This window comes from Heterodontus francisci, chromosome 19, assembly GCF_036365525.1.
Source record: "Heterodontus francisci isolate sHetFra1 chromosome 19, sHetFra1.hap1, whole genome shotgun sequence".
Classification (NCBI taxonomy): domain Eukaryota; kingdom Metazoa; phylum Chordata; class Chondrichthyes; order Heterodontiformes; family Heterodontidae; genus Heterodontus; species Heterodontus francisci.
The window spans coordinates 18735527-18748204 of record NC_090389.1 but is presented as its reverse complement, the minus strand read 5'-3'; the positions used below and the strand labels follow the sequence as shown (position 1 = coordinate 18748204).

General features: G+C 44.5%; 1 protein-coding gene across 2 annotated transcripts in view; it reads left to right on the top strand.

Annotated features, from left to right (window-relative positions):
• srgap3 (SLIT-ROBO Rho GTPase activating protein 3) overlaps nt 1-7904 on the top strand; it is a 340865-nt gene extending 332961 nt beyond the window's left edge. The window contains exon 22 of one of the 2 annotated variants that reach the window (XM_068051424.1): nt 2660-7904. In XM_068051424.1, coding sequence (XP_067907525.1) covers nt 2660-3079 — 420 coding nt within the window. In that variant the 3' untranslated portion in view covers nt 3080-7904. Of the gene's footprint in view, nt 1-944; nt 2547-2659 lie in introns of those variants that run through there. The other variant, XM_068051426.1, reaches the window with a different exon arrangement.
• The last annotated feature ends 4774 nt before the right edge of the window (nt 7905-12678 follow it).

Sequence of the window (12678 nt, the reverse complement as noted above, 5' to 3'; positions counted from 1 at the left end):
CCTCAGGCCGCTTTATATACATATTTTTAAAATAACTTTATTAAAAACAGATAAATAAACATTAAAAAAAACTCAAATTAAAATGCCATTTTCGACTGCACTCCAGTTCCTGCTGTGCCCACTGGTTGCGGAAGGCCTCAAGCGTGCCAGCGGACACCGCATGCTCCTTCTCCAGGGACACCCGGGCGCAAACATAACCACGGAGGAGGAGCAGGCAATCAGGGAGGACGGACCCCCCCCCGACGTTGTAATGGGCTGTGTTTTGAGATGCAATGCCGCACAGCCCTAGTCTGAAGTTTTGGTTTGATTTCACAGTGATTCATGTCCCTTAGCAGGTTTTTCCTTCCACCCTCCTTGTCCAGGAGTGCTGAGACCAATTATGGCACCAGTACTGCTAACCGGATTGGCTTCAGCTAACTGCAATTTCTTTTTATTTATTCACAGACTTCGCTGGCAAGGCCAGCATTTATTGACCATCCGTAATTACCCTTAACTGAGTGACTTGCTAGGCCATTTCAGAGGGTAGTTATGAGTCAACCACAATGCTATAGGTCTGGAGTCACATATAGGCCAGACAGGGTAAGGACAGCAGATTTCCTTCTCTAAAAGGCATTAGTAAACCAGATGAGCTTTTACAACAGTTCCATAGTCATCATTACTGAGACTAGCTTTTTATTGCAGATTTATAATTAACTGAATTTAAATTCCCTAGTTGTTGTGGTGAGATTTGAACTCTTGTCTCTCGAGCATGAGTCAAGCCTCTGGATTAGTAATCTAGTAACACAACCACCACACTACCACTCCTCTGAATGCAATGCAAACTGAATTTTCCTGATGTATAGGGGCTCAGTGACACATCAGCTGGCCTAGTAACCCATGCGTCATTAGGTACATTGCATTAGTGCCTTTGGCCACCCCTTAAATTCTCAATATTACTATTACAGGCTCTCCTGACTGAAAAGGGATCAGAACCAACCATCACGTGAATGGAGTGCGATGCTTAGGGGAACAGTGAGAAGCTTTGAGAGGCAACTGATGACATTAGTGATGGTTCTGTACAAAATGTAATGCACTATTGCTAAGTAAAGGCTGTGGCAGAGAGGGACAGTCCTTCACATATTTTAGGGTTGTCAAACATTTCCAACCTACTGACAATGTGTGGAACCAGGTGCAGCATGCAGTGGGAGCCAAGTCCAGCACACCAAACAATTGACCCAAGCTCAGGACTAGCACACTTGGAATTAGGCCTGCTGTACAATTGAACCAAACACAGCATACACCAGTGGAGACCCAGCCCACATTGGACCAGGCCTCATACACATGGAAACATCATGATGAAACCAGACCTGGCACCGAGTTGAACAAAACCCATCACACACAGACCAAGCTCTGGCACAAAATCAGCCCAAACCCAGCACATATTGAACCAGACCCAGACCATAACTGAACTAACATTGGCATCCAGTGAAAGCAGGGATGGCTCATATTTAACGAGACCCAACACATGACAGAATCAGAGACAGCACACAATCCAATCACACTCATCATGCGTGGTACCAGACCCCAACACACAAATGAAGCTTCACACAATAGAAACACATACAACACCCTATTGAACCAGGCCCAGCACACATCTTCCTGTGACTCCCTATAGTGCTACTCCAGACCCAAACATGAGTAGGCCCCTGTTCTTTGTTGCCTTCCAAAACAGCCCACCGAGGTGTTGGCAGGAGCTCCATCCCACCTGTCAGCATGGACCAAGGCACTACAGCAAACATCTGACAAGAACACAGAGCATGAGCCCAAGAAAAAATGTTCACTCTGGTCCCTGTGCCTGCCCTGCTGCCACTGATTTGCCAGTCGGCCACAAACAGTCCTGACATAGCGTCAGCTCCACAAGAGGGATATCTTTTACTTCACCACAACCAAAACCCACCAGACATTGAATCTGTGGGCAAAGTGCTGTGGTAAACCTAGGAACACCAACTCTGGCTGGATGTGTTCCTGAAGGTTCCATCACATGACCATCCACCGCCCCCATGTTCCCACCATTGGGTGTCCAACACATCGATCCTCCTGGTGCTGTGCCTACCTGCACCACACGGAAAGTGAACAGAGATCTGATTGGATACAGACTCTTGGTCACCCAATTGGATGATTCTCAACTGTCAGCCAAACTGCCTTTCTCACCATCTCCAATATTTTTATAACTAATAATCAAAAGTGTTCAAAAAAAATGGGGAAAAAAAATTTAAATGGCCTGATGATTTTCCTCTCCGGGGTTAGTCTTAGCAGTGTCCGGGAGATTAATCTTCCATTCCTGGAAACTCCAAGACATTCCTAGAGGGTTAGCAACCCTTGGTAAACACCAACACTGCTGTCACCCCCTAGAATTGGCCTCACGGGTGGGGGGCATTGGTGGAGGCCACTGTACAAGGCTCATTGGCTATTGCACATTATCTTGTGCCTTGTGCTTTATATTCTGTACTTGATGAATGTAATGCTTGAGAAACTTCTGTAACCAAAAGACTTGCAATAAAATTTGTTTTGGGAAAAATAGCCATTTTTTTTTAAACATGAGGTTCTCTCCTGCACTTGGGAGTGCTTTCTTCTTTGGTGCTGCTGCTGCTGAATAATTTTCAGTTTTGTTTCCGGCCAGGATATTGAGAAGACCATGAGTACGGCCCTCAACGAGCTGCGTGAACTGGAGAGGCAGAACACAGCGAAGCAGGCGCCCGACGTGGTGCTCGACACCCTAGAGCAGATGAAGAACCCACAGACAGGGGCCGTGAACTCCGAACCCGCCAGCCCACTCCACACGATCATGATCCGTGACCCCGACGCAGCCATGAGGCGCAGCTCCAGCTCATCCAGCGAGATGATGACCACCTTCAAGCCGGCTCTGTCGGCCAGACTGGCAGGCTCCCAGCTCAGGCCCCCGCCGATGAGGCCCGTCAGGCCTGTGATCCAGCACCGCTCCAGCAGCAGTGGCAGCAGCTCTGGGATAGGGAGCCCAGCGGTCACTCCCACTGAGAAGATATTTCCCAACAGCACATCGGACAAGTCGGGCACCATGTAACATAACCCGCCTGGGATCGCCACTCCCGTGACAGAGGAGGCTGCTTGGGTCTACTTTGCTGGGAAGATCTCAGGCCTCGGGCCTAATTCCCAGTCTGGAGCACTACCTGAATGCAGGAAGAAACCCTTCCAAGATTAGAACTGCTTTATTCCCTTCCTTTTTATTATTAATATGAATGTTCAGCAGTTATTTCTCCCAGTGAAACGGGGTTGCCCGTAGCAACAAATCAGCACTGGAAAATATATCCATATATAAATATATAATATAAAAAAAGGACTCCATTTTAGGGTTACCTCAGATAATGGCCCCTCTTTACTTCTGCGGGTCCTGAGCAGGCTCGGGTGAGCTGCCAACCAAGCAATACAAGGAAACGCAGGGATTGTGTTTGTGTGAGTGAAGGAAAAAAAACAAAAGAGAAAGGGGAAAGCAGAGAAGACAAAAAAGGAAAGGAGCATGCATTGTCTCAGCCAACCGTTGAGCTGTGACTGAACAAGATTGGCTGCATCTGTCAGGCGTTCAGCCTTTAACGCTGACATGAGCCGCTCATCCGACTGTTGAGGCTTCAGGCTGCAGGTCAACTCCTTCTGCACCTGGAATCAATGCTGTACATAGAGGAGGACAAAAACCTTAATCCTCCTGCTTATAGTGAGAGGAGGGGAAGTATAAATATTGTAGCACAGTATTACCAGTTTAATAAATAATGCAGTTGTACTTAATGCAGCATAACGTAATGATAATATGGAAATTAGGCAGAGTCTGTGGTTAAAATATGTAGTTTAACTTATCCTACTTCTTTTTGTGAAGCAATTAATCAATGTAATATTCCTTTTGTAAGAAAATGTTTTCGATGTCACAAACAGGCAAAGGGAATACGTGACATTTAATGCGACATTTCATCATCTCTCCTGACAAACGCACATTGTCATTAAGGTTCTTGTTTGGTTGCTTCTGCATATGCTGGGTATATGGAGGGTATGTTTTGTTTTGCGAGGGGATTAATAATTGTGGCATGGCTAACACAAGCTGTTGTGTCTATCCAACATAGAAAGGAACCTCAAAGGTGAAAGGTAACAGGGCATCTTCTACACATCCCTTCAGTTGCTGAAGCAGTATATATTACATTCTAAACTCTCTATAACTGAGCACAGAAAGGCTATAGGGTGGCCAGCTTTGGTGTGGGTGGATGGGGAAATGATCTTTAGCTGGCGACTGATTCACATTACACATATGTAACAGAGGAGTTCCTTCAGGTCTGTGTGGTTGCATTCAGGGTGGGGTAGACCTGTGGTTGTGTTCTTCATTCTCAAGGTCGCCTGGGTGAATTTAATTTTGCCCCCGCCTCTCCCCCCTACATTGACTCTTGCTGGAACTGAGTGGCAAACCTCTGCTATCTCGCTCAACTTTCCTCCTTGACAGCAATGAATGGGGGTTGGCAATTCAACTGTGGAGGGCTGTCCTGCAGTCAACACATATTCACTGGGATAAGATGCACCCCTCACCCCCTCCTGTCAACCCAAGGGCACTGAGGCCAAGTGTACTTCCAACTGTTGAACTCAGGTAACTCAGCACAGACCTGGAAATGGACCAGGTCCGTGTCATATAGTGCCTGCTGCGCTGACCCGTGTCTGTGTCCAACAGCCCAGGTTGTGCTGTTGATGGATTCTAAACTGCTGCTCCCAAAGACAAGCTGACACACAAAAAACGCAGCAGCATCTGTGCACAGAGGAGTGATATGATCAAGGGATTAATCTGATTGAAGGATATCCGTTTAAACTGATAAAATAGGTAGAGAGAAACTATTTCCTCTGGTGGAGAAGCCCAGAACAAGGAGCCATAACCTTAAAATTAGAGCTAGGCCATTCAGGATAGAAATCAGGAAACACTTCTTCAGACAAAGGGTTGTAGAAATCAGGAACACACTCCTCTAAAAGGCTCTGAATGCTAGGAGAAATGAAAATTCCAAAACTGACATTGATAGATTTTTGTTATGAAACCAAGGCAGGTAGATGGAGTTAAAATACAGATCAGTAATGATCTAACTGAATAGCGGAACAAGCTAAATGGCCTCCCTGTTGTTATGTTGCTAACTGCTACCAGTTGAAGAACTGAGAGCATATTCAGGCGGGGCTGTGATTTCGTAAAAGAAGGACACACACTGTTTGAGATACCTCCAAGCTTGTTTTTTGATTTGCAAGCTGAGATAAGGAGAAATTTTTTCTCTGAGGGTCATTAGTCTGTGGAATTCTCTTCCCCAGAGAGCAGTGGAGGGTGGATCATTAAATATTTTTAAGGCTCAGTTAGATAGATTCTTGATTGACAAGGAGGTCAAAGGGTATAGGGGGTAGACAGGAAAGTAGAGTTGAGGCCACAATCAGATCAGCAATGATCTGATCAAATGGTGGAGCAGGCTTGAGGGGCTGAATGGCCTACTACTGCTCCTAATTCGTATGTTCATATGTTGAAGGAGGAGCGAGAGATGAAGAGGTTCAGGGAAGGAATTCCCTAACCAGAAATAGGGCTGTTTTTCTCTTCCTCATGACTCCCTTTCACTCTGTGAATTGTAAGGAAGATTTAAAGCGATGCACTGCACATGGGAATTCCAACTCTGATTGCAAGTATTCCTGCTGGCACCTGCCCTACCCCACACTCCCACCATTGGTCGCCCAATATGTCCATCCTTATAGCGCACCACCTTCCCACATAGATTGAAAATGAACACGTTTTTTTTCAATGCTTCTAAGATTTTTCCCTCCTGAATTTCCTCAGAGCTGTGTCCTGGACATTAATCTTCAATTCCTGGAGACACCAGGAGAATCCTGATGGGTTAGCAACCCTACCTGTGACTGACAGTTATAGATTCCACCTCCCACCCTCACGTCACATACTTGTGCGGATGTCGTGTACAGGAATACACCTGCACTGTTATTTGCTTGGGAGTGCAGGCCTGGCCCAGTTCACAACAGGGAGCAAGCCTGAACGAGTACTATTGTCCCCTTCACTTAACACATTTCTCCCTATCAGATGACAGGGTGATGATCTGAGCCGCTGTGTCCTGGAGATTTTTTGCCAGATTTAAGGCAATTGGCAAAAGAACCAGGGAGAGGAGGAGAAAATAGATTTTTCACACAGCGAGGTGCTACAATGTGGAATGCATTGCCTGAAGGGGGTGGTGGAAGCAGATTCAATAGTCACTTTGGGGAATTGGACATATTCTAGAACGGGAAAATTTTGCAGGGCTATGGGGAAAGAGCAGTGGAGTGGGACAAATGGGACAGTTCTTTCAAAGAGCCAGCACAGGTGCGATGGGCCAAATGATCTTCTGTGCTGTATAATTAATTATATGAGAATGCTGGGATATATAGTTGTACCGAACCAGTCTCTGGGGGTTATGCTTGGTTTTAATCGAGCCAGTTAAAACTGATCAAATCTAGTCACCAAACCACCAAAGCATTGACATGCACTGGAGAAGGTGAGGAGTCTGATCACTCAGTGTATAGGGAATGATCTATGAAGTTAGAGAAACTCAAACTCTACAGTCCAGAGAGACGGAAGATAAAGGGAGGGACCTCACTGAGGTAGTTACAATAATAAACAGTTTGGATAAGGTAAACCAAGGGCATCACTTTAAATTTAGGATCAGATGGCATTAACTTAAATTAGTGGAAAGTAGATTTTCAAATAGAAACTGGGAAGTATTAGTTCACTCAAACAGTTGATAAGTGGTTGTAATAATCTTTCGGGTAATGTTCATTCAGAAGAAAACATTGTGGGTGTTCCAAATGCAGCTTCAGTGGGTGCGTGAGGGAACTGGAGGGATGCACCTCACTGAGAGAGTGAGGGAACTGGAGAGAAGGACCTCAATGGGAGAGTGTAGGAACTGGAGGGATGGACCTCAATGGGAGAGTGTAGGAACTGGAGGGATGGACCACTATGGGAGAGTGTAGGAACTGGAGGGATGGACCTCAATGGGAGAGTGTAGGAACTGGAGGGATGGACCTCAATGGGAGAGTGTAGGAACTGGAGGGATGGACCACTATGGGAGAGTGTAGGAACTGGAGGGATGGACCACTATGGGAGAGTGTAGGAACTGGAGGGATGGACCTCAATGGGAGAGTGCAGGAACTGGAGGGATGGACCTCAATGAGCTGAATGACCTTCTCTTGGCCTTTTAGTATGTCCTTATCGGGAGTCTGGGACACTGAAGCCGACTGTAGTGTCCCAATTGCTGCCCCAAATGAAATCAACTAAACCACACAGACTTGGGTCAGTATTTGGAACTTTCCAGATCAGAGAGTCTCAATTCCATGCTGGTCATTGCTTTTACCAACTGAGAGATTTCTGCCTATCTAATTAAGCAATTACAAGAGATGCTGTAGTTTTATGGGGAAGAAAGTGGCTTACACATGTGTTTATTTTCATCCATTCTCAGGATGCGGGCATCGCTGGCAAAGCCAGCATTTATTGCCCATCCTGAGCTGCCCTAAGAAGATGGTGGTAGGACAACTTCTTGAAAAGTGGCTTGATACAGCTGAGTTGCTTGCTAGGCCACTTCAGGTAGTTAAGTGTCAATCAGGTTGGTGTGGGACTGGAGTCTCGTATAGGCCAGACTGGGTAAGAACAGCAGGTTTCCTTCTCTAAAGGGTATCAGTGAACCATTTTGATTTTTACAATAATTCATGATCACTTTTACAGAAACCAGCCTTTTTTTAAAAAAAGAATTGAATTCAAGCTCTCAGACTGCCATGGTGGAATTTGAACTCACATTCAACTGTCATTAATCATCCTGTTACATAACCACTACACTAACATATCCATTAACCATTGCACTCCCATACCTGCATGTCTGGGAGGTGGGCAATGGTAACCGGTGGTGGTGGTTGGGGGGGGGGGGGGGCGGTGGGTGGTGAGTCTACCAAAGGATGATATTCCACAAAACAAGCATTCTTTTTCACAGGCAAGCTGTCATGGAGTATCACTTGCTGTTGTAGTCTCTTACATAGTGTTCATAGTGGTCAAAGATATGCTGGAAATTATGTCAAACATAGAGCTGACTGTTTTCAAACCGAGATGAGATAGAATTAGTCGATTCCACTCACCAAGATTTTGCACTTAGTAGCTAAATAGCTTGATGTTTAATCACAATGCAAATGTCTAGCTTGTAAATGGTAAATGATGTAGTAACTGTATGGAGTGACGTTCCTCCACATACATGGAGGTTAACAGTAATCTCACTTCTGTGTTAATTAAACTACTTTGATTTCTAATTTATTTTTTTAAGTATCCTTTGGACAGAAGGACATTTTATTCTTTTGGTAATGTAAATGGATGATCACTTTTTCTAAGAAGTTTGTTCATATATGTGCTATATAAAAAAAAGTCTTCTTGTCAGTCTTGTTCTGTACTAAGTGTGAAACAGACTTGCTCTTCAATCGCTCCTCCTCATTCCCATTCCCCTCCCCCTCCCAAGGTTTACAGTGCTCATTGACTTCCTTTTCCAGTTTTCACTGCCTTTGATTTCTGCCATGTCCAAGGTCAAGGTCTGAGGGAGAAAGCTGGGAATTATTTTTTTTTTGTCAGGATTCTTTTTCTAAATCAATCCCAGAACTGGCACACGAGGAGAGAGCAGGTTCCCTTTGTCAGTTTGCAGGTCAACTCATTCCTTGGACATTCTGAGCATTCTCGCCATCAAAATGTAAAGCTTCAGAATGAAGGAACATTTACCCCTAGCAAGACCACAAGAGGATGCTTGTGTGAGCAACAAAAGTGATTCCCATTACCCAATACCTCAAATTTAAAATTCTCATTCTTGTGCTTAACTCCCCCACGGACCCACCCCTCCTCATCTCTATGACCACTTCCCACCGTACAAAGCCGCTCCCCCAAATCTCTCCATTTCTCTGATGACTTAATGGCCTTTTCCTGGCCATTAAAGTTATGTTCTTATGAAATCAACCGATCTAATAATGGACTGAACCACCAAGTCCTGGCACGTCCAGTTGGACTCGTTCTCTGTTGCCTACAGCAACAGTTTATAGGACTCTTTTCAACGCCTTTTTAATCTTAGTCCTGGACTTCTCTTCCAACTTTTCCCAATTCAATGTGTACTGAAGGAACATAGAGCTGCAGTGGTGGGCGAATGAGTAACAGGCCTTCTCAAGACGCATACCTCAATCCAGTATGTGTCCCATTGGTGCAATAGCTCCCTTCCCTCCTCACAGCATCAAATCGTCTTGGAGAGGTCCAGCTGACCAATGTCAACGTTTATAAGAGGAATGATTGATGAGTTCCATGCTGTGGGGCTGAGAACAGTTTTGTCTTGGTTTCAGTCCAACAAGACAAATGGACTGAAAGTCCCTCTCTTTGTGTGTCTCTGAATGTCATTCAGGAGTTTTTAGGGGGCATTGTCACCCCTGAAGTTTGTTTGGATGGTCTCTGGGCCATTGTGTGTAATCACAAGACAGTATGACTTTTTATGATGCAGGACTACCCTCATACGCAATACCTTTTTAAGAAAAATGTTTTCTGGCTCCTCCTTGCACTTTGTCCTCCAAACAATGATGCTCTCCCTTCAGATGAAAGGCATTTGGGCTCTCTCACTCCATTTCCCATAAACTTCAATCTACAAGTCAGCTGAAAGTTTGTATCTACTTGAATACATCAGCTCAACGGTGTACTAGAGGCAGCTATAGTAAGTCTTTGATTGGGATAGCTGTAGGGAGTATACTAAATTGTATCCGCTCTCTTATCTACACAATCTAGGGGTGTGTGATGCTGCCATCAGAGGAAAGGTGCTCCATTCTATTCCATTCCAGTCAGCTCTCATGAAACATATGTCTTGCAGGTGAGAGTTACTTCACACCTTGCTGCTCATGTTTGCATCTCCTTCTGCTCCCTCATTTCCTATCCTTGCTCATTCATAGTCGGACACCTCTAAGGCAAGCAAAGCGTTCTTGTTTTTGAGTCTATGTTAATGTGTGCAACAATGAGCAAATGGAATATCAATATTCGCTCGCAGTGGGATCCTGCCTGAAGAACAGATTAAATTGATGGCATTTATTTGTTGAAGGGATGGAGCTCTGCCCACTACTAAGACTCAAACTCCTGATTTTTAAGATAATTGGCAAAAGTAGCAGGAGGGAGATGAGGTTTATTTAACGCAGCTGGAATGCACTGTCTAAAAGGGTAGTGGAAGCAGATTCAGTAGTAACTTTCAAAAGAGAATTGGGTATTTACTTGAAAAGGAGAAATCTGCAGGGCTATAGGGAAAGAGGAGGGGAGTGGGAATAATTGGATACCTCTTTCAAAGAATCAGCACAGGCATGATGGGATGAATAGCCTCCTTCTGTGCTGTATAATTCTATGACTTCTGGGATACTGCTTATGTTGTCCATATGTCCATAATTATGGTAATAGACATAGTTGTTGAATCAACTTGTTCAGCAACAGTATTGTTTAACCAAACCTGGACAACAGCTACTCTTAGTTACAACAGCAGACTCCTACATCTCTCCACTAAGGACTGCTTGTATGCCATTTGGCAATGTGCCCTCATTATTTCTGTTGTTTCCTTTCACCACTTACTGAACACATTGAAACAAGGCCCAAGCCACAGTGATCTGTGTGTATTTTCAAGCTGTTTACAGGAGGAGAAAAGATAGGAGAAGGCAGAGAGAAGAACAGGAAACTGTGTTGAAAACCAGTGATCTGACAGAAAAATGTCTAACACCTCTCTCCTTATTCCGTTTCTTGAGTTTGGCCTTTGGCAAGATCTTGGCTATAAGCAGTGATGAGCGTTCAAATGAAACTCAATTGGAGGAACCAAATTTCACGAGGGTTTACATCCAAGGTGTAGCACAAGTGATGAGACCACAAACAATGCATTTCTCACACTGCCTTCAACCCTAGTTCCCAGAATGGGGCCACTAGAGAATTCCAATAATTCCCCACCGCACCCTCCCCGCACTGGATGCATTCTTTCTCCCAACCAGACAGGGAAATCACTGCCGCTCACCTAGAGCTGATTTATTCCCCCTCCCTCATTATACCACTAGAGAACATGAAGATAGTGTATACTATACCAATGAATAACTATTTATATATATATATTCTTGAAAAGTTTCCCTTCCTGCTTTCTGTAACCACCTTCCAGCCCCTACTAGGTCACTGAGCATTAGGCTTACAGTATAGAATAATGAATCAAAGAGAAGTAAATCCCAATTGTCTCTCACTATTTCCCCTTTTTTTAAAAGAGGAACCAAAGCCTAACTTCGATGCTGGGTTGAAATGCCTTGGATTTGGATTTATACTTTGATTCAGCCTCATTTACTGACTCCTTGGACAGCCCAGTATTAGCACAGACATTATATTCTGATACTTTTCAAAACATGCCTGCCCCAGCTCCCACTAGAGCAGCAATCGTAGAATCATAGAAAGTTTAAGGCACAGAAAGAGGCCACTTGGCCCATCATGTCTGTGCCAGCCAAAAAACGATCCACCTATTCTAATCCCACCTTCCAGCATTTGGTTTGTAGCTCTGCAGCTTATGGCACCTGAGGAGCAAATCCAGACTCCTTTTGAATAAGTTGAGGGTCTCTGCCTCAACTACACTTTCAGGCAGTGAGTTCCAGGCCCCCACCACCCTCTGGGTGAAAATGTTTTTCCTCTCCTTCCCTTCAATTTTTCTACCAATCACTTTAAATCTATGCCCCCTCGTCACTGACCTCTCTGCTAATATAAATAGGTTCTTCACCTCCACTCTATCCAGTCCCCTCAAAATTTAGTACATTTCAATCAGATCTCCCCTCAGCCTTCTCTGTTCCAAGGAAAACAACCCCAGTCTATCCAATCTTTCCTCATAGCTGCATTTTTCCAATCCTGGCAACATCCTTGTAAATCTCCTCTGTACCCTCTCTAGTGCAATTACATCCTTTCTGTAATGAGGTGACTAGAACTGCACACAGTACTCAAGTTGTGGCCGAACCAATGAGTTATACAGTTCCAGCATAACCTCCCTGCTCTTGTATTCTATACCTCGGCTAATAAAAAAAAGGATTCCATATGCCCTTTGCCTTGTTTGACCTTCCCAAATGCATCACCTCACACTTCTCCAGGTTAAATTCCATTTGCCACTTTTCTGTCCATCTGACCAGATCATCAATATCTTCCTGCAGCCTACAGCTATCCTCCTCGTTATCTATCACATGGCCAATCTTTGTGTCATCTGCAAACTTCTTGATCATGCCCCCCAGATTTATGTCTAAATCGTTAATATATATCACAAACAGCAGAGGACCCATTACTGAACCCTGCGGAACCCCAATGGAAACAGCCCTCCAGTCGCTAAAACACCCAACAATTAATTACCCTTTGTTGACTGCTACTGAGCCAATTTTGTATCCACCTTTCTGCATTCCCTGGATCACATGGGATTTTATTTTTTTAACCAGTCTGCCATGTGGGACCTTGTCAAAAGCCTTGCTAAAATGCACGTAGACCACATCAATTGCACTACCCTCATCTATCTTCCTTGTTACTTCTTCAAAAAATTCAATCAAGTTGGTCAAACAAGATCTTCCCTTAACAAGGGGAGCTGGTGGCCT